Here is a 21,435-nt window from a genome sequence, read left to right on the forward strand (position 1 = left end):
CCCAGGCAAGTGAGGTACCATTTTTCTCATGAGACTTTGGGGAATGCGGGGTGGGTGGAAATTTGTTGATCCACGCAGATTCCAGAACTTTCCACCACAGAAATGTGGGGAAAATGTGTTTTTTCCCCCAATTTTTTAGACTTGTAAGGGATTCTGGGTAACAGAACCTGGTGGGAGGCAGTCGAGTCTCCCCATCCTGAATTCCTCTGGGGGTCTAGTTTTCAAAAATTTATAGGTTGGCTAGGTTTCCCGAGGTGCCGGCAGAGCTAGGTTTAAAAAACTACAGGTAGGCACTTTGCCAAAAAAGGGCCAGTTTTCACTGCAAAATTGAGGTGTGACCACATTGCATTTTGTGCCGTTTCCTGTCGCAAGCACAAGGCCGACCCACACATGTGAGGTACCTTTTTATCGGGAGATTTAGGGTAATTCAGATTTGTAAATCAACTGGTATTACCTATTGAGTTCCTTCCCAATGAAAGACATTGTGTAAAAAAAATATCATTTTGAAAAATGACCAATAATTCTCATGCTAGTATGAGTATTCCCAATTTTGAAAATGTGCAAATATATACTGTTTCTAAACTCTATGTTTTGTACCCAATTCAGAAATACATAGGTATCTTTCATACCGATTTTTCCGAGAATAAGTGCTCTATACCCCGTAAATAATAAAATACCATTGTAAGTTGATGCTCAGTTTTTGGCTCTGGGTTCGTCGGGTTCTTGGTGAAACTACAAGTCCTATATATCCCCACAACCAGGAAGGTCAAACGGATGTAACGGTATATTGCTTTCAGAGAGCTGTCAAAATTACAAGAAGTTACAGGTGAAAACGTTGAGATAAAAGGCTGTTTTTTTCAACTTATTTTCAATTATTCCAATATTTAACTGTAAGTTTCTATAAAGAAATCTTCATGGATTTAGACAAATGACCCTTTTCCGAATTCAGACTTTTGTCTATTTTTCGAAAATGTATAGCTTTCCAGGATCCATTATTGCTTTCAAACTCATTTCTACCATTAACTGTAAGGAGGTTGAAAGCTCTAAATAATAGCAAATATAGGCTATTTCCCAGAAAAATGCAAAACTGTGTGAAAAATGTTGGTTCTCTGACAAAAGACTGTCATTCCCTAAAAGCTGAGAAAATGGTGATTTCGGCCACACAACCCCTTTTTTGATAACATTTGCAGGGAAAAAAACTAAATTTTTACTGTATTTTGCTTAATTTCTGGGACCCCTCCAAGGGAATCCACAAACCCTGGGCACTTTTAGAATCCACATGATGTTGGAAGAAAAGGATGCAAATTTGGCGAGGATACCTTATGTGGTCAAAAAGTTACAGGGGCCTAAGCGCGCACTACCCCAAATCGCCCAAAAAAAGGCTTAGCACAGAAGGGGAAAAGGCCTTCCAGCGAAGAGGTTAACACTGCCTTGTGAATTAGGCGAAGACCCTATCGTCACCACAGCGTCGAGAAAAGGGATGTTGTGGTGGGGACAGGGGCTTGGAAATATGCCACTAAGTTCTAAAATGCTCAGCACCGTACCGATAACAATGTCAGAAACTAAGCACAGAATTTTGAGAGAGGAAATACATCATGAAAGCATAATTAGCACACTATTACATTTTCTTACAGTCAATTCTAAATAACAGCTAGTTTGGAAGCTTCGATTAGTTAAAGCTGAGCAAAACAAGCAATATGGACCAAAAAATGTCATTTATCAGCTCTGAAATTACAGATAATTGACAAAGCCTGGAGGTCCTATGACATGAGGGTGACAAGTAAAACAGTGTCACTATTGAAAACAGGATCTATCGCTGTAGCTTGTAAACAATTTTCAAATATTGATTCTTTCATATTTTAAATTAACAATACTGTATCTGCTGGATAACAGACACATAACTGCCAGAGGAAAGCATTATCTTTGACTAGTTGGGTCTATTCTTGCATTAGGTGGGAATTACTCAGATATTGCAATGAATACGTTATGCCAATTCACAAAATAAGGCTTTTTTTAATGAGATTTGTGAGTAAACTTGTCCTAAGTCTACAAGTATATGAGTAATTTACACTTTACGTTCGTGTTATTGCCGTATCTCACATTAGAGAGTAAATATGTGAATCAAAAATCTTACCCGTGGTGCTCAGGATTTTTTGTAATTCGCTCACAGACGTGACAACAGCATTGAGAAGGTCAGAGTTTTTGAACCAATTTACAAGCTCATACCAACGTTTCTGTTCATTCTTTCCTGTATATGTATAACGACAAAAATACTTAAGCCTATGATTTAAGTAGAAGGCATCCGAGATTACAAAAGCAATGTTTCAGTCTCTAATAAAATGAACATATTTCAAGCATTGTTATAGTCAATATCTTACCTTGGTAAGCTAGTGCAATTGTTACATTTTGGTACATTTATATGTCACAAACATAAACGGAGAACAAATACAAAACATGCGGCCGCCTACACATGTAGCCGTATGCTTTAAAAAATGAAAAATACAAAATACTGGTGCATAGAATAAGAACAGTATTGGTGCCATCTTGTGGGCAGGTGTACTTTGGAGCAGTTATAGAAAACAGAAACGCTTGTCAATTTTGATGTTTGATGCAAAGAAAAGGCAGTGATGGATTTGAATTGCTACTGTCTGAAGAAATAGTTTAAACACATAAGGAGGACGATAAAAATGACAGATAGGGAATGGAATGCAAAAATCTTTGAGCGGGTGGGTCCATCAGACATTGAAGGCACTGCTTTTTAGAAGTATGTCCACATTTGTTCAGGGTAAATGCTATTCACCATAATGAAGGGAAAATACCAGCTTATTTTATTCAGAGTGAGGGACATAGATCACAAATGGCATAAAATAATATTCATGTTAACAAGTGCAAGATGAATGACTTCCAATTACATAATACTACTGTGGAAAGAAATGAGTACAAATCAGATACAAACTGACACAAATAGCATTGTGAGTCAACTTGAAAAAAACACCTCATATGCCACAGGCAGTATCACTTTCCTGCAGTATAAGTACATGGTCTTGCAAGTTGGGTAATATTTTAGTGAACTGAAACTCTTTCCCTTGAACGGATGTTCGAGCGATGATCAGCCAGCAAGTAGAAGATTCACTTTGCCAAAAAAGATCTGTCCAATAGATTGTACATATGATTTTATCAGCCTCATTACTTTAGGAGCTTTCAGATGGAAGTAAAAAGCAGGAGAGATTATCTACCATGACTTTGTCTGGGAAAACTAAGCATGTCCAATATAGCGTTTGTGCATAGGAAATCGCGAAAAATAGATGGATGCAATTGAAACTATTCATTACAAGTGCTGCAGATTAAGTTGAACATTTTATCTATTAAAAGTGGCTTGACAAATGTAAAAACTGCTATGTGGGGCTAATAGAAAAACGTAAACTATGAAACCCTTTTTTCCTCACCAAAGGTCCAAGAGTAGACTTTCTCCCTAACTCTGCTTTTTGGGGTGATGTAATTCCTGTTATTGAACATCAATGCATACACTTATGTATGTGCAGATGTGACTGAATATAAAACATCAAAGGCCAGGAATACAAAATCCAAAACCACCCAGCAATCGCAAACATTCATTTTCTTACGAACAAACCACAATTTGCGATTCATTAACAAGTTACCAAATTGCAATTTGAGTTGTGACCCAATGCCAATTCAATATTTGGAAGGGGTGTGTTTAGGGCTTCCCTTCCAAATTCCGAATCAGAATGGTATTTATTAATGTTTTGCAACCAAATTACAGTTGCTAAACATTAATCTTTTAACTGCTCCTTTGAGGAGGTGGTTAGACATTTGCGAGTGGGAAGGGGCACCTTTTTTTAAGAGTAGCAATAGTGGCATGGACCACTGCCTACTCTAAACAAATGAAACATACACTTTTCATTCTTTTATTATACGCATCATGTTTTCCTTTAAGGAAAACGGTTTATATTTTTTTCAAGCAATCTATATAAAAGCAATCACCGCAAGGTGGTCTGCTGACCTCAGCAAGCCACCATTCATCTGATGGCTGCCACTTTTAGTGGGTCACAATTTGCGCCCTACCTCATTAATATTCATGTTATAGGTCGGATTAGGATCCACAAGGAAGCGGTAATTTGCGAACCAACCTATTAGTACCTAGGTCGGTTTGCAAATTCCCACTCCGGTCACAACAATAATGGTCGCAAACTGCCACCAGTATTTTGCAATCAATTTATTGTACATATGGCACCGAATATCCTGTACATAAACATCTTCAAAATGAAAGAGGACCATTCTAAAATGAGAAATTAGCATGAAATGTAACAAATCAAGGAGGACTATGATGGTAAATAATTTTGCCGACTTTCCTGCTAGGGGTGAAGTGTTCCTTTCAATATTCCTTACTTGACCATAGTGGAAAAGTGTAGGCAGACTTCTATCAGTAGTTTGCATTATAGGAATTGGAGAGGAGATGCCAGACCCTGACTCTTCAGTTGACAGTGACCTGAAGGGTTTGATGACTAAGCGCCTGATTAGCATGGTGGGCGGACTTACGAAAATGGGACCACCTGACTAGCTGTATGATCATGCTCCAAACTGCATAGAATCGGGGATCATAATCAGTGTGACTAGAAAAACAGCTGGCACTCTTAGTGGGTCACAATTTGCGCCCTACCTCATTAATATTCATGTTATAGGTCGGATTTGGATCCACTAGGAAACGGTAATTTGCTAACCAACCTATTAGTACCTAGGTCGGTTTGCAAATTCCCACTCCGGTCACAAAAATAATGGTCGCAAACTGCCACCAGTATTTTGCAATCAATTTATTGTACATATGGCACCGAATATCCTGTACATAAACATCTTCAAAATGAAAGAGGACCATTCTAAAATGAGAAATTAGTATGAAATGTAACAAATCAAGGAGGACTATGATGGTAAATAATTTTGCAGACTTTCCTGCTAAGGGTGAAGTGTTCCTTTCAATATTCCTTACTTGACCATGGTGGAAAAGTGTAGGCAGACTTCTATCAGTAGTTTGCATTATAGGAATTGGAGAGGAGATGCCAGACCCTGACTTTTCAGTTGACAGTAACCTGAAGGGTTTGATGACTAAGCGCCTGATTAGCATGGCGGGCGGACTTACGAAAATGGGACCACCTGACTAGCTGTATGATCATGCTCCAAACTGTATAGAATCGGGGATCATAATCAATGTGACTAGAAAAACAGCTGGTAGTGACTGCCTTCTGCATCATGTCAGGCCAGGACAGCTCCTTTCTGAGTCCCATGATGACATTTACACTGATTTCATCACTGTGAAAAAAGTCATGTGATATAATTTCAGTGATGTCATAATTATGCTAGTAAGCAGTTTAAAAAAATGATGAATTTGACATCTTTGAGTTTTACTGAATGTTGGCAAGTATATAAAAGGCTCGCAGCAACCCCCATGCAGACTTGAGTAGAAATGCTCTCCGCAAAATTGGATGAAGGATAGTAGCTGCAACAGACCTGATCTTGCTGTCCACGGCGTTGACAGGGCACCCAGGGCACGCTACTTCTCTGCCGTGAGACACAGAATCGATGGAAAGCGTCTACAGTAAGTACTTGTACATCTGTGATCCTTGTGCAGTGATCTATCCTGATCTCATTGCCATTCCCCGGAGGGCTATGTTTGTCAATAGGTAAAACATTGAACTTTCTGCTGAGTATAAATTTGGTAGACACCGCAACGATATCTCTAGTGCATATGCAAACTTCTTTTGGACCTCTTGAGGCATATTGTCTAACAATGCGGTGCAAAGTGCACAACTTTAGGAGCCATGGAATGCGTACTGGCATTTCCCATTAATATTTCTCCTAACAAATTTGTCCCCAACTCCAGATCCAATGATCAGGCTTCATCTGATTTATCATCAGGTAACAACATTATTACAAATTTTAACTATGCTGCTAAGTGTAGTCCATGCTTATCAGTTGATAATGTCTACAAAGAACAATCTGACGCACTGCAGGCTACAATGATTAAGTGCAAGGAGGCATCCCGTTGAGCATACTGACTGTGTACCAGCCAGAGATAGTAATGGGCAGAAGATAACAAACATAAAATGTGTGCAGTGAATGTCGGGGGGTGGACAATGTATGCAGATTCTCTGATGATCTTTTTGTTGTTTTTTGCCCAATTTTTCTGTTGCTCCTCTTTCTCTTTTCTCAACGGTTTAAACGGTCATGTTAAAATTTTGGTATCTTTGAGCACACCAGGGAAATTGTATGGCAAATGTCTGTAAGGCATGGGAGGGTTTAGCAAAGTAATACATATTTTTTTTTAAGTATAAAGTACATTATTTGCAAGTAGCAGTGCACACACTCCTGTTGGAAACTAATATTTATGGTTTATTTCCTTTAGATGGATATTTTCCTGGTTAGTGATTTCCATTTCTATCATTTGAAAGGCATAACTCTTTATAATGATGTAATCATTATTGTTGAAATGTCTTTGGATTCCCTCATAGCACACTGATATTACTTGTACATTTGGGGGTTGTCTTATGTCCTCTGTTGATTTCTTTCTGGCATAAATTACATTAAGCACGATAATATGTTCTGTGAACACAACCAGTATATCCTTCTTGGTCCACGGTCAGGCTTGACCAATTTACCAGCTTGAACAAAAGAAAAACAGTTGTTGCCCACAAATGTATCTTAAAATATATGTGCATAACATGTATTAGGCACGTAACAAACCTGTCAGAGACTGTAAGACAGACATTTTTAGTTATTGTTGTGTGTTCTGGAAATGTTTTACCACAAGTGCAATACACACTATTATTTTAAAGGTTTTTGGGGCTGATTCACAAAGGTAACTTACAATTTTCCGCAAGTTTAGACTTTGGAGTCAGTGCACTACTCTCAGTATTCATAAACTTTGAGCGTGAGTAAACTTACTATAAAAGTGTAAGTTAAATGTCTCTACCCACAGAGTTCAGCAATTGCCTCTCTATTATGTGGGTGGATGATGTCTCTCCCTAAATCACTTCCTGACCTTCCCTAAACCCCTCTTGATCCTCCCTAACCCCATCCCTCTTTAGAGTAAATCTTTTCCTTTTCCTGCCCACTCCCATGTCCCTTCCACATTTACTACTAAAACCTGTACTTATGTGTGTGGAAACTCCACAGTCTTGGAAAAGAACTCTGCACACATAAGTATAGGTAACATTCTGTAGTATCATTTGTAGTATTACAAATTTACCACAAAGTGCCAAAATGTAATTTGTCAATCAAGCCTTATATTTTTAAGCGCATTTTCAGTGCAGACTAAATGTAAGATAATTGCAGAAAACAATATGATTGTAGCAACTGCAAACACACTGAATGTAATTATTATGGTAGCACACAACATATTGTACATTTTAAGGATTCCTACATGCCTAAACCTTTAGGATCAAAGGTTTTCATAGAGAGGGAGTCAATAATTTGATAAAGTCAATACACATGCAATTTCTTTGAATAGGCTGCAGAGCAAATGTAGGTTGCTTGTGTAGCCTGATTTTCCTTGGATTGCAAATTAAAAAAAACAATGAGAATTCATTGATTTCACTTTTTGCAAATTGTTTTTAGGGGTGGGCGGAATTTGCGGAATCGTGTTACGCAAATCTCTGCAACACGGTAAAAAATCTCCGCGAACAAGCAGAAATTCCGCAAATACGCAGAATTGCTTGTTCGCGATGCTTTTTTACTTTTGGCAATCGCTGTTTGCGTGCTCGGGAGGGGGAATATCTCGCGAACACGCATTTGTGAACGCGAACAAGCAAAAGATTTTGCAAAGTCGCGGAACGCAGAATTTTGGGCAATTTTGCGTTCTCCGCGGAACGCGAAATTACCCAAATTCGGCAAATTCCGTTAACGGAACGGAATTTACCGCTCAGACCTAATTATTTTGGCCGATCCCTGGCAATTGGTGTAAAAATACTATATTTAATGAGGGACGTTACAGTGTGTTTGTAAAACAATCTGTGGCAGCTAAATCATTCATCATAAAAACATAACCAAACTAAGTAACTTGTTCTACTAATGAATGCTGGCTCCCACACATTGCTTATATGAATCATTCTCAAAGCAAGGATTGGAGAAGTGTCCTACCCAACTGCACGTGATGGACCTTGTTCGCTTACAACGAATTGGAGGACTGGGTGTCAAGAGGATGAATATATTGTCCATCTCTTCAAGTAAACTGCTCTTGCTGGCGCTGTCTGGTGTTAGCAGCACATCCAAAAGCTTAGTTTTCCATTTGCTGACATAAACTAGTAAGCCTGGCACAATCAGTATAAATTGACGTCTTGTTCAATAGAGTTTATTGGTTGATAATAAGCTGTTCAAACAAATATTGCTTTGTGGGGACGCGTCATTCAATGCATAGTTATTTTACTTTGTGTTTTCACTTTGACTAATCAAGTAGTTTAGAAATATGTTTTTCCTAAAGCATTCTACCAAAGTGTATTTTAAACCTCTGGCTCTTCCTTGCAAGGCCTAGTACTTCATAAGCTGTGAAACCAACAAGCAAATCGAATTAATAATGCATGTAAGGGCTACCTAGTACTGTGTAAACATTAAAGAAGTTCAATAACATAATTAGGATGGAGGTATTCATTTGTATGACTGTCTCCTTTCTAGTTCAAACCTTAGTTTGATTTGTAAAGCTGGGAACAAATATATACATAAATTGTGACAAATGTCTTCGCGATGTTTATGTGTCCCCTGTTTTCTCCTGGCTTCAAAGCACTTAAATACATGCACAAATTCATATTCTCACAAAGGTGCTCTATCTCCCTCACTTTGCATTACTGATTTGAAATTATGGAAGAGGGAAAAGTCATGTCATTCTGCAGTCAGGCTCACAGTCTAACAAACAGTTGAAGGGAAATTCCTATATTGTAAAGGGGCCATTTATTTTATACACTACTAATATCTGTGCTATCCATTCCTTCTTAAATAAGACCCAGGTGTTCCTCTTAAATTTTAGTGTGGTTTCCATAAGCACCTTGCAAATGAATTACCCTAACCCTTGAGTGTATTATGGTGGACTGTATGTATATCCATAAAGCCATACACAAACTTAAGATTATGATGCTTCTATCATTTCACTTAGCACTCTGAAGATGAGCCAAACATTTTAGTGCTTGCTTCTAATGGATAGCAGCGGTTCCTTGTGGCTTATTGTTTACATTCCTACCTTTAATTCATTTTGTGTGGGGTATTGCATGCTGACACGGTCGACTGTGCTTCCTTTTGGCTAATTGTTTATAGTCCTTATCTGAATCATTTTGTGTGAGATTCTGTGTTATAATGTGATTGTTTGCTTATGAGTGAATTTGCCTGTTAGTTTTCTTTGCATTGCAGCTACCTTAGTAGTTCTATGATTAACACTGTTTTATGTGAAAATAATTAAGTATCAAGGGGAGAGGGAGGAACAGCAGGGCTACTTCACTTCCCCTGAAATATATGTATTATCAATGGGAACTAGCCTCAAAGGGCATAAGGATAGTGTGTTTGTACGTAAGAAAGAAATGTTATTTCCCTCACCCACCAACCTAGTTGGTGGCATGCTTCATCATCGGGCTCCACCTGGTGATACCTAATGTGTACCAGGTGTGCTTCAACGCCTGTTTACAGCGGAGCTGGTTTCGTAGTGAATGAGTGTGCAGTGATAGCATGTGAGTGTGAATTAAAAACTGTCCTCGGGGCCCAATTCCTATACTAGGTAATTTTATTAGCGGGCCCATGGCAGTGTTAAAAACAAGGCAATGGATTTGTTGTGGAGTTATCTATGGTCTTCCACATCTTGTGTGGTCAACATGTTTCAGCCAGGCCTTGGTTATGAGCTGGCTTTCTTCAGAACCTATTATTGTGTGAAGTGCTTGTGAAGTGACTTAAAAAGGCAGGGTCAGGAATTGAGTGTAAGTGACCCGCTATGTGTTGCACTTGCTAAGGTGCAATATGGGTAAGAGGGTGCTTCCCTCTGTGCTTTGTACCTGTAAAAAGAAAGGACATAAAATAATACAAACAAACACATAATGAATGGAAATTAGCATCCCAGAATGCACATGTATCCTATGCGCTTAAATGCCGTTGTGTCCGTGTAGTAACCATAACGCTAAAATGGTGGCGCGGTACAGACTGTGACATGGTAGTTGTTTGGCGGTAAAAGCTATATGTGCATATAATCAATAGCGGAATCACGCCATGCTGCCGAATTGGTGGTGGACAGTTAAAAGATTACAAATGCTTACTTGTGAGATTATCAGGGCAAATCTTAATGAGTATCCGGCATTAGGGTCGGCATAAAAATGCCTTCTATTAATTTAAAGAGGAGACATACAAAAGGTGAATGAAGTCGCCTAGAGATCAAATAGAGGATCTCCCGTGGCCTCGAGAGTCAGCAAGTCCTTACAGTCCCTACTTACTTGGGTGAAGCCCAGTCCCCGCGTCAATACCTACTTGGTATGCATCGGATCTCCGTGGATGTTCACCCTCGGTGTGCTCAGGCTTAAATACTCCCCGTCATGTGCCAGCTGTAACCACTTCCTCAATTGTGTGAGTAGCGTCTGCAGTGGGAGAAAAGGGGTAGACATAGAGGAAAGTCTAGGCCCTCACTGTGTAGGTAGACGTAGAGGAAATACCTCACTATGTGTAGTAGTATTTTCTTCAGTTGAGGAACAATAAAGATAGGGTTATGAAAGTAAAAGGTAAAAATGATCGCTTCAAATTATAATTATTTAATTGGGGTGTGATAGGTGGGATATGTGCACCTGTATACTTGGAGCCGGGTAAATGATATATATGCCCAAATCGCACAGAATAAGGGTTTTTGTTAAAACAAAAGTTTTGTCACTTTTTACTGAGACTATGCTGCGCCCTCCAGAGTGTATTAGGATTTGTCAAATGGGATTAGAGCAGCGCGTTGGTAGCAGGCATCGCACGGTCCAGGTAAGCTGTGTTCAGCATGACCTGGTTAGACCCTCAGTCATTAGTATATTTATGAGCTCAAGAATTCAGACTGTGCCAGGGGATATTGTCGTTCAACCCCTGTAGCTGGGTGGACAGGCGGAAAATCCAAAATTGTTCTTTTTTGAGCAAGAATTTGCTGTTGTTAGTGTTATGACACTCATTATGTTCCACTACAGTCCAGGACATGTCATTAGTTTTATGTCCTTTTTGGAGGTAATGGTCCGTTAGTTTTCTAATGTTTTTTTTTGCACCTGATGGTACTACAGTGCTCCACAAGTCATACCAATGTGGCGTAGTCAAGTAGACTACAATGGATGAGTTGTAATTTGTATGTTTTATTTGTCGCCATATTTTCCGGGTTCCAGATCAAGTGTCTTTGTGGGTTGAAGATGCTACAATCGCCACATGGGTAGTGCCCAACCACATCAGGGAGGCCCCAGGCATTGAGTACCGAGTTTGCAGTGATTTTTTTGGTCACTTTGGGTCTTGTGGAGACTAGTCGGTCTTTGAGGCTGCTAGCTCTTTTGTAAAAAAAATAAAACAGTTGGTCCCAGTACCTTTTCCCAGTGTTTAAGGTTTGCCAGTTCTTTCTGATTATTTTAGACACCATGTTTGATGCCTCATTATAAGTGGTGACACATGTCAAGGGGGCGGTGGTTTCCTTCTGTGTGTTGTCTTCCAGGAGTTTTGTAAAAACCACAAGAGCAAAAACCCATCAACCACGTTGGGATTGGGGTAGGTAATCTGATACAAACTGGAACCATATTGTCTCATCTACTCACTGTATATATTTCTGCACCGGTCACTATGCGCCGTTTCTGCTCATCACTTTGTCACTTGCGTCGCCACTGTGTACTTCACTTGCACAGATTGAGCACCAATGACAATTGGGGTTGTATTATTTGTTTATTATACAGTGCTGCTACAACTGTAACTTGCCTCTCTCTTGACTCTACATGATTATGATGCCATGAGCACATTTAAAACTACAAAAGAGTCTCCTTATTGCCTTTCTGATAATGTTTTTGACATCTCTTGTTTAATTGTCTCCAAATAAAACCAGTTGGGATATCATATGTTTGTATCAGATTGTTTTCCAGGAGAGCATCTCTTTCCTGATTGCGAACCCGTTTTTGTGTGTTTTGGACTATTTTGTCAGGGTATCCCCGCTCATGTAATTTTATGGTCAGCTGCGTTGATTGATTTTGGTAGTCTAATACATTGCTACAATTTCTACGAATACGTAGAAATTGGCCGAAGGGAAGGTTCTCCCTGAGGGCCCGGGGATGGAAGCTCTCAAATTGTAACAGTGAATCTCTGGGCTTGGGTTTGTAATATGTTGTGGTTTTTAGCCTACCTGCCTCTGCCTCAATGTTGAGTTCCAGAAAAGCAATGTTCATGGAGCTGGCTGTGCTGATAAATCATAAGTATGGATCACTGTCATTGAGGCAGGTGAGAAAGGTGGCCAGGGTGTCTTGTGACCTAGACCAGATCATGAGAATGTCGTCGATATATCGACGCCACAGCTTGATGTTGTGAGAGTGAGGGTTGCCAGTTGTTAGTATGTGTGTTTGCTCAAAATGGTGGCTGTACAGGCCCGCTACACTGGGGTCGAACACGCTGCCCATTGATGTATCATTGGTCTGAAGGTTAAATTCACCCTCAAACTCGAAATAGTTATCTTTTAGCGCCAATGTGGCACATTTTAGGATAAATGCCCTTAGGGTAGTATACTCCCACTGGGTCTCCATCCGGATGTCGTGGAGCACTTGTATGGTGGCATCTTGTGGGAGATTAGTATAGTATACTAGTATAGACCAACCGCTTTTTTTGTACAAAAGAGCCAGCAGCCTCAAAGACCGACTCCAAAAGTGCCCAAAAAAATCACAACAAACTCGGTACTCAATGCCTGGGGCCTCCCTGATGAGGTCGGGCACTACCCATGTGGCGACTGTAGCATCTGCCACTTGACACGCCCCACAAAGACACTTAATCTGGAACCCAGAAAAATATGGCGAGAAATAAAACACACGAATTGCAGCTCATCCAATGTAGTCTACTTGATCGAATGTCCATGTGGACTACACTACACTGGTATGACTACCCGCAAAGTCAAAACAAGAATTGTGGAGCACCGTAGTACCATCAGGTGCAAAAAAAACATTAGCAAACTAACGTACCATTACCTCCAAAAAGGACATACAACTAATGACATGTCCTGGAATGTAGTGGAACATATTGAGTATCATAACACTAACAACAGCAACTTTTTGCTAAAAAAAGAACAACGTTGGATATACCACATGTCCACCCACCTGCAGGGGTTGAACGACAATATCCCCTGGCAAAGTCTGAATTCTTGAGCCCACAAATATACTAATGACTGAGGTTATCACCAGGTCGTGCTGAACACAGCTTACCTGGACCGTACGAAGCCTGTTACCCACGCGCTGCTCTAATCCTATTTGACAAATCCTAATACACCCTGGAGTGCGCAGCAAAGTCTCAGTAAAAAGTGACAAAACATTCGTTTTAACAAATACCCCTTTTCTGTGCGATTTGGGCATACATATCATGTACCCGGCTCCCAGTATACAGGTGCATGTAGCCCACCTATCGCACCACAATTAAATAATCATAATTTGAAGCGATACTTTTTACCTTTTACTTTCATATCCCAATCTTTATTGTTCCTGAACTGAAGAAAATAGTACTACACATAGTGAGGCCTTTCTTGTATGTCTACCTACACAGTGAAGGCCTAGTCTTTCCTCTATGTCTATGTACTACACATAGTGAGGTCTTTCCTCTATGTCTACCTACACAGTGAGGGCCCAGTTTTTTCTCTATGTCTACCCCTCTTCTCCCACTGCAGGCGCGACTCACACAATTGAGGAAGTGGTTACAACTGGCACATGGTTGGGAGTATTTAAACTTGAGCACACCGAGGGTGAACATCCACGGAGATCCGATGCATACCAAGTAGGCTGCTGACGCGGGGACCGAGCTTCACCCAAGTAAGTAGGGACTGTAAGGACTTGCGGACTCTCGAGGCCACAGGAGATCCTCTGTTTGATCTCTAGGTGACTTCAATCACCTTTTGTATGTCTCCTCTTTAAATTAATAGAAGGCATTTTTAAGCCGACCCCAATGCCGGATACTCATGAAGCTTTGCTCTGATAATCTCACGAGTAGGCATTTGTAATCTTTTAACTGTCCGTCACCAATTCGGCAGCATGGCGTGATTCCGCTATGGATTATAAACCCATATAGCTTTTACCACCGACCAACTACCACGTCAGAGTCCGTACCGCGCCACTATTTTAGCATTATGGTTTCCTCACGGACACTACTGCATTTAAGCGCATAAGATAAATGTGCATTCTGGGATGCTAATTTCCATTCATTATGTGTTTGTTTGTATTATTTTATGTCCTTTCTTTTTACAGGTACAAAGCACAGTGGGAAGCAACCTCTTACCCATATTGCACCTTAGCGAGTGCAACACATAGCGGGTCACTCACACTCAATTCCTGACCTTGCCTTTTTAAATCACTTCATGAGCACTTCACACACTTATAGGTCCTGAAGAAAGCCAGCTCATTACCAAGGCCTGGCTGAAACATGTTGACCACACAGGATGTGCGAGACCTTAGATAACTCCCCAACACATCAATTGCCTTGTTTTTACCACTGCCAAGGGCCCGCTAATAAAGCTACCTAGTATAGGAATTGAGAGCCGAGGACAGTTTTTAATTTACACTCACATGCTATCGCTGCACACTCATTCACCACGAAACCAGCTCCGCTGTAAACAGGCGTTAAAGCACACCCGGGACACATTCGGTGTCTCCGGGTGGAGCCCGATGATGAAGCATGCCACTAACTAGGTTGGTGGGTGAGGGCTTTCAAAAGAAAAAATATTTTTTCTTTCCGTACAAACACACTATACCTATGGCCTTTGAGGCTAGTTCCCATTGATAATACTTATGTGAAAATAAGTCATCTTCAAGATGCGTATTTGATTTGATTATATATCTATATTCCAAAAGAAACGAATACAAAATCGGTGGCAGTCATTTTTGTTGAATTCCTATGTTGATTTATGGACAAATATTGTTTTGTACCTTAGGAACTGTCTTTTTTATTGCAGAAAAAAGATCCAATGATGACTAGTTAATATGACAGGTGAGGGTACCGTTATATAGGTTATATAAGTCATGTTCAGGTATTTCAATTTGTGAAGAAATATGCCAGAGCTCTCACATTACAGTAGAATATGTCATTCTGTGCTGCTGTTTAGAAAGCCATATTGACTCTTTCGTATTTAGCATTTTTTTCTGTATACCAGGTACATTTCCACTTTTCATTACATCCTGTAGCTTCAATCGTTACCATGCATGTTATCCAGTAGATTTCCCTTTGGAAAAAGCTTTTGCATCTGTCTCCCTTCATTGGTATATGGGGGTTTGTCTCTAAAATTTGAAACCATAATTGATTGATGTTGTGACCTTTTTCATTCCAGTATACTGCAACTCCGTATTTTTGACTGTCAGTCCTTAGGTTGCTTTTGTGTTTCGTCACTCTGATTTTTAGGTTTCGCCTACACAGTGCTTGTGCAAGCTTCTGTATTTAATATCTTAAAAGGGGCTTTCATCCTGCCCCTTGCTTTCCTTGCTTTTCGTTCGTTCCAATGCTTGCCACTTACCTTTCCTCCATTTCTAGTGGCAGTAGCACGTTTTGCTGCATTTACCAGTGCTTAGTCCTCCGGTTGCTTCTCTTATCAGTTTCCATTGACAAAGTACTATATCCATCCACTTTTGGGGAACTATTTTCCTATGCTTTTGCAGGCATAGTGCTTGCGCTTTGCTCTACAATTGATCTTCATCCTCCATGTTGCTCCCTCACCTCTTTTCCCTCCTCCCACACACCACTTCAACAACCATTTCAACACATCCCTGTCTCGGCCCTTGTAACTCTGCAGCCATCTTTCATGTTTCATATGAGAATGCATTGTGTGATTTCCTTCGGAACGAGACAGGGGATTAATCCCCAAAAATGTATTACTGCTCCTCAACCATGTATACAGCTGGACCCTCAATGGTTTTAACTTTGCACCTTTGATGAGTACCAAGTCAAAGTTAAAAATCATCAACTGATTCGGCTCTCAAAGACGCGCATGTGTGAAGGAGCGAGTCAGTGGCATTCTCACTACAGTGCTAACTAGAGTGTCCCAATCACTCACTTCAGTCCAAGCTGTAATGTTGTATTTATTTCCTGCTATGCAGCTCCAGCTATAGAATCATACACTAGCTATCCATATCGCCTGCCGCCATCGCCGGCATTCTTAATGCCATGATACCTTTTATTATAGGCAACATTCCAGTCTTTTCCCGAAACAGGCCAAGCCATCTCTTCCACACACGCACTGTTTGATAAGGTTAGTACTCTAGTGCACTTAGCACTCTCTTTGTGCATGCACGACTTTGACTAATCAGTTGATGCCTTTCAAGCTTGTCTCCCGGCATGGTGCTCAAGTAGGCGCCACTGAGTCGTAGAGCAGAACAGTCCACTAAGAGGCAATTTCCAGTAGATACACATGTCACTTGCTTGAAGTGAGTAATTGCACCACTTTTTGGTAACCCACCTCCCTCTCTCTACTTAGTAACCGACCACAGTAAATTCTACGCACGCGGAAGCCTGCATAACCCAGACACCACCTCAATACTGGGTTACTTACTACACATCCTGTTCCTCCTATTAAGCGGCATTCCTTAGTTGGTGGATATGCCACTGGATTTTATGTAAGTTATAGGTACTGCTTCTTGGGCTTAAACAGAGGCTCCCAGAGGATGTTGCACTGACAAAATTCAAACCGGGATCCCCAGCTCTTGCTCTGGCCTCTGTGCCACATTCTTTCAACTAGTGCCACATGTCAGGGAGAATTTTCTTTCATCCCTTCATCCCGGACAGTGATACATAAAAACAGATCATTAATTAATGCATAGGGGAAACCAACACATTACCAATGCTTGTTCTTTTTCTTTCCATTTTTCCTATATACCACATTCTTGTATGTCCATGGCATGGGACAGTGCCTTTCACAATGAGTCTTGTCTGTGAAACTGTAAAGGACAGAACTTACTGTCCGTCTTGTTCTGCTTGGTGATTAAAAGATCAATCTGCAGCGTGCCCCAGATTTGGAATCACCTATCCGCCGCTCTCTGATCCAGCTCCTATTTTTTTCTGATTGGCTGATGAAAGTCTGTTGTTTCTTTGTCTATAACCCATGCCCAGAGCTCCTTTGCATCCCTACAAAATAATGGAAAGCATACCCCGCCCACCTCATTCAAATAAAACATCACTGATATACTGTCCATCAATACCTGTACCTCCCTAAGCTGCAGATGGGAGGGAAAAACTATCACAGTCAGTTTGATAACTATGATAGCAGTTTGATACCTCTGAGCGCCAGCAGGCAGATGTGGTGAGAGGCCTCCTAAGACATCCCAGATTCATTGACACTTAGCTCACTAGATGAGGTTCCCCTTAAAGATGTATCTATAACTGTTGGCACTTGGTGCCAAGGTGGTCTGAATTAGTAGCCCACTGAAAGATTAGGTGTCTATGTGTAGCATTGCAAAGAATAGATCTGGATGCTGGAGGCAGATACTATCATGCATGAGCTGTAATATTGGTCTAACTGAAGGCACCACTACAATGAAGTCATTCTTAATAGGGAATGCATGACCAGGAAAAATACAGAAAGCTATTATTTCAGAACAGCATGAAATTGCTTTAAGCATATGATGAGGAAAGTTGGTGATCTTCGTTACTTTCTGGGTTATACTGATTAGTCTCTCCTCAGGATGATACACTTGAACTAGACTGTATTGCACTTGACGGCAAAGTACAAGATGAAGTTTTCTTTTGTGGAGGGAAAAGCACAGCTGATGCATAAGTATGGCTGGAACAGAAAAGGTATGACACCATATTATTGGGGTAAATGCTCTAAGTAGCCAGTAATCCAGATATGGGTAAAGAAGTGGGCTTGTTAACGAAGGTGTGCCACTACTACAGTCACCATATTTGTAAACGCTCTTGAAGCCAAACTCAGACCTAAAGCTGGGTTGCAAACTGGTAATGCCTGTTACCTGCCACAAATATGAGTAAAACTCCAACTGAGGTGAGGTGCCCAGACCATTTGGTTCTTTTTAATGCAGCCAAGCCTTTGTCCACAGACGATGAGTACATTTCCCTGTGGATTTTCACGAGGATCAGTCATGAAATCAGTATTGTCCCTCTTCTAGGAGACGCTTTGCCTTTCTTCTTGATCTGTGTGGGGAAATTCCATCAGAGGAATGGGTTAGGCATCGTCGGCTGCAAAGGTGGTAGAGTCAGCTGCTGCACCGTCGGCATAATTTGTGTTTCCAATTGAATCATCTGAGTTGAAGGAAGGTCCTGCGCCAAGGTGGAAGATCCCACAGAAGGTGGCATTGACTGGAGTGCAGCAGCCATCCAGAGGTTAACTCTACCTCTCCCAGGGAATTGAATCTTTGACCCAGAGAGAGCTCTACCTTCAGTTTAAAGCACTTTTAAAGCTGGAGCCTTTGCTCTTGGGGTCTGGAGATTTAGGTTTTCTTGTGGTTGATCCTATAGCTGTAGTGGCAGTCAAGAACTGAGGAAACCAAGACAATTGACACTTTGCTCTTCTTGCAGCAGTTTTTTGGGGATGCTGACAGAAGCTGCATTGATTCTTTGGCCACACAGTGCTGGGCGACTGAATTTTCTCCCGCACAGCAGTGTCGAATAAAGCAGCCGAAAGGAGAGAAAAGTGTAAATTTTCTAGGTTCTTCAGTACTTTACAGCTTCTGTGGCAGGAACAACCTCCAGAGGCCCAGAACTGGAATAAGCACCCCAGGCAGATCAGAACTTTCAGCAGTGGAGTTCAAGAAGGCTGTAGGTGAAGTCTTTGTGTACCTGAGAACAGGCGGTAAGCACACACAAGCCCTTGGAGATTCTTCTAAAGCAGGTTTCACTGCAAAGTCCAGTCTTTGTACTCTCCTTAGCAACAGCAGCATTTGCAGGTTTACCCAGCAAAGTGACACACAGTATAGATGCAGTAATCCTCCTCACAGCTCTTCAGCTTTTCTTATCAGCAGAGGTTCCTCTTGATTCCAGAAGTAATCTATAGTTCTGGGGATTTAGGTCCAATTGTTATAACCTTTTTCTCTTTTTAGAATTTGTTCAGAAAGTCTCTCTTGCTCAGTAAAACCAGTTATGTCCTGCATAGTCCAGTTTCCCTAGAGGAGGTGGAGACAGCATGGTGCCGTGCAGCCACAGCCTATTCAGGTGTCAGTGACAACTCCTCTCACCACTCTAACCCGGGATGGCCCATCAGTATATGCAGGGCACTCCTCAGCTCTCTTTGTGTGAGTATCTGGAGTAAATGCACAAACAGCCCCTGTCAGTCTAAAACCAGATGGTGAATCCACAAGCAGACAGAGGCACACAGGAAGTTAAAGCAAGAAAATGTACACTTTCTAAAATTCTCCCCCAGTCAAAAGATCTGGCTTAAATCCATCTTTATTTTGCCCACTACGCTACCCCAGTTTGGACCCAGCCATATGCAAATCAGTCTTGACCCTGTACCTCATAGGAACAAAACTGTATTCAAGCTAGCCTGGCTGAAGAAGGGTGACATACCCTGAAACCGGTCCCAGGACGCTTGTTTCCGGTCCAGGGAGGACCTGGCCTGGCAGTTCGGTCTGGACTGTTCCCATGAGGCACAGGGTCAAGACTGATTTGCATATGGCTGGGTCCAATTTGGGGTGGTGTAGTGGGCAAAAGAACAATGGATTTAACCAAGATCTTTTGCCTGGGGGAGAATGTTTGCATTGTCAGCATTCCGTCCATCATTTGTTTGCTGTAACACTTTCTAAAAGTGGCATTTTCAAACACACAATAAAAAAAACTTTAGTAAAAAGTGTGAGATTGAATTCTGAGTTAAGAGAGCCTAAACTCCAAATCTCGAGCTGTTCCCAATTGAAAGTTACACTTGTAAACTGTTACAAGGCAGCTCCAATATTAGCCTATGAGAGAGCTCGTCCTTGCAATAGTGAAAACAAAATTGGCAGTACTTCACTATCAAGACATATAAAACACACCAGGACATATCGTACCTTTCATATATTCTGCACCCTGCCCATGGGGGACCTTGGACCTACCCTAGGGGTGCCTCACATTTATAAAAAGGGAAGGTTAGGGCCTGGAAAGTAGATGCACTTGCCAGGTCAACATGGCTGTTTAAAACTACACTCACAGACACTGCAGTGGCAGGTTTGAGACACATTTGAAAGGCTACTTGTGTGGGTGGCACAATCAGTGCTGCAGGCCCACTAGTAGCATTTGGTTTACAGGCCCTGCGCACAACCATGTACTAGGGACTTACCAGTAAATCAACATGCCAACCATGGAAAACCAATCATAACACAATTTACAGAAGAAGCAATTGCACTTTAGCACTGCATAACAGTGAGAAAGTGCACAGAGGCATTAAACCAGCAAAAGCGAAGTTCGGCATTGCATCAAAAACAGAAGGTCAGAAAGCAAAAAGGCAGGGAAACATGCCAAAAAATGTCAGGTGTAACATTAAACTACATGGATTTTTACGTCTGGCTTGGAAGTGCAACTGTCACTTGACCGTTCAACCTAAACCAATAATATTCTACAGTTCTCTGCTTCCCCACAAATACATATCCATTCCCATGCTATCTACTTGCAATTTTTCACATTACCTTACAACATTTCTGTAAAGCCAGATATATATTGGCATTGACCATGCTTGTTATTTGATGGTGTCAAACTTGTTGGCGGTGCCACCGTTCAGGTGTGCAGCCCCATGTGATCTTTAGTGAGGAGGAGGTGGCAGCACCAGTTCTTTTTTGTGCCACACCACCTCCCCTCCATGCTGGCAGCAGGCCCAACAGTAGATACCCCTGTTGGGGTGTCTGCTGTGGTTTATGTAGGGTTATCAAAGCTATAGTGAGGGGGATTTTTAAAATGTGTGTTCTGCTCCCTTGACTCACTGTATGTGTTAAGTGAGGCAGATGTATCCCACCCATCATTAATCAACCCCCTCCCTCCCATTGTATTTTCCCAACCATGACCGAAGTGCAGTGTGGTTTAATTCATGACTGCAGTGCTGGCTATGCAACGTGCGTCTATTTAAGTTAATGCAACATATACAACACTTTCAATGCATTTCAGACCTAACATACAAGGTGTGTCTTAGTTCTTCACTCTTTTATTTTTTCCTAAGTTCTTCCATCCGAGCCTACCAAAACATTGACAAATTCATTATTGGCATGTGCCACATTTGATTTTATGGCATGTCAAATGATTCCAAAATATTTCCTAGTT

General features: G+C 41.1%; 1 protein-coding gene across 2 annotated transcripts in view; it reads right to left on the bottom strand.

The window, feature by feature from the left end:
- CCDC171 (coiled-coil domain containing 171) overlaps window positions 1-21,435 on the bottom strand; it is a 2,807,212-nt gene that overhangs the window by 1,041,949 nt on the left and 1,743,828 nt on the right. For both annotated transcript variants that reach the window (XM_078675985.1, XM_078675986.1), the window contains one exon: window positions 2,135-2,248. In XM_078675985.1, the coding sequence (XP_078532111.1) occupies window positions 2,135-2,248 (114 nt within the window). The remainder of the gene's footprint in view (window positions 1-2,134; window positions 2,249-21,435) is intronic.

The sequence above is a fragment of the Lissotriton helveticus genome, chromosome 2_1, assembly GCF_964261635.1.
Source record: "Lissotriton helveticus chromosome 2_1, aLisHel1.1, whole genome shotgun sequence".
Taxonomy (NCBI): Eukaryota; Metazoa; Chordata; class Amphibia; order Caudata; family Salamandridae; genus Lissotriton; species Lissotriton helveticus.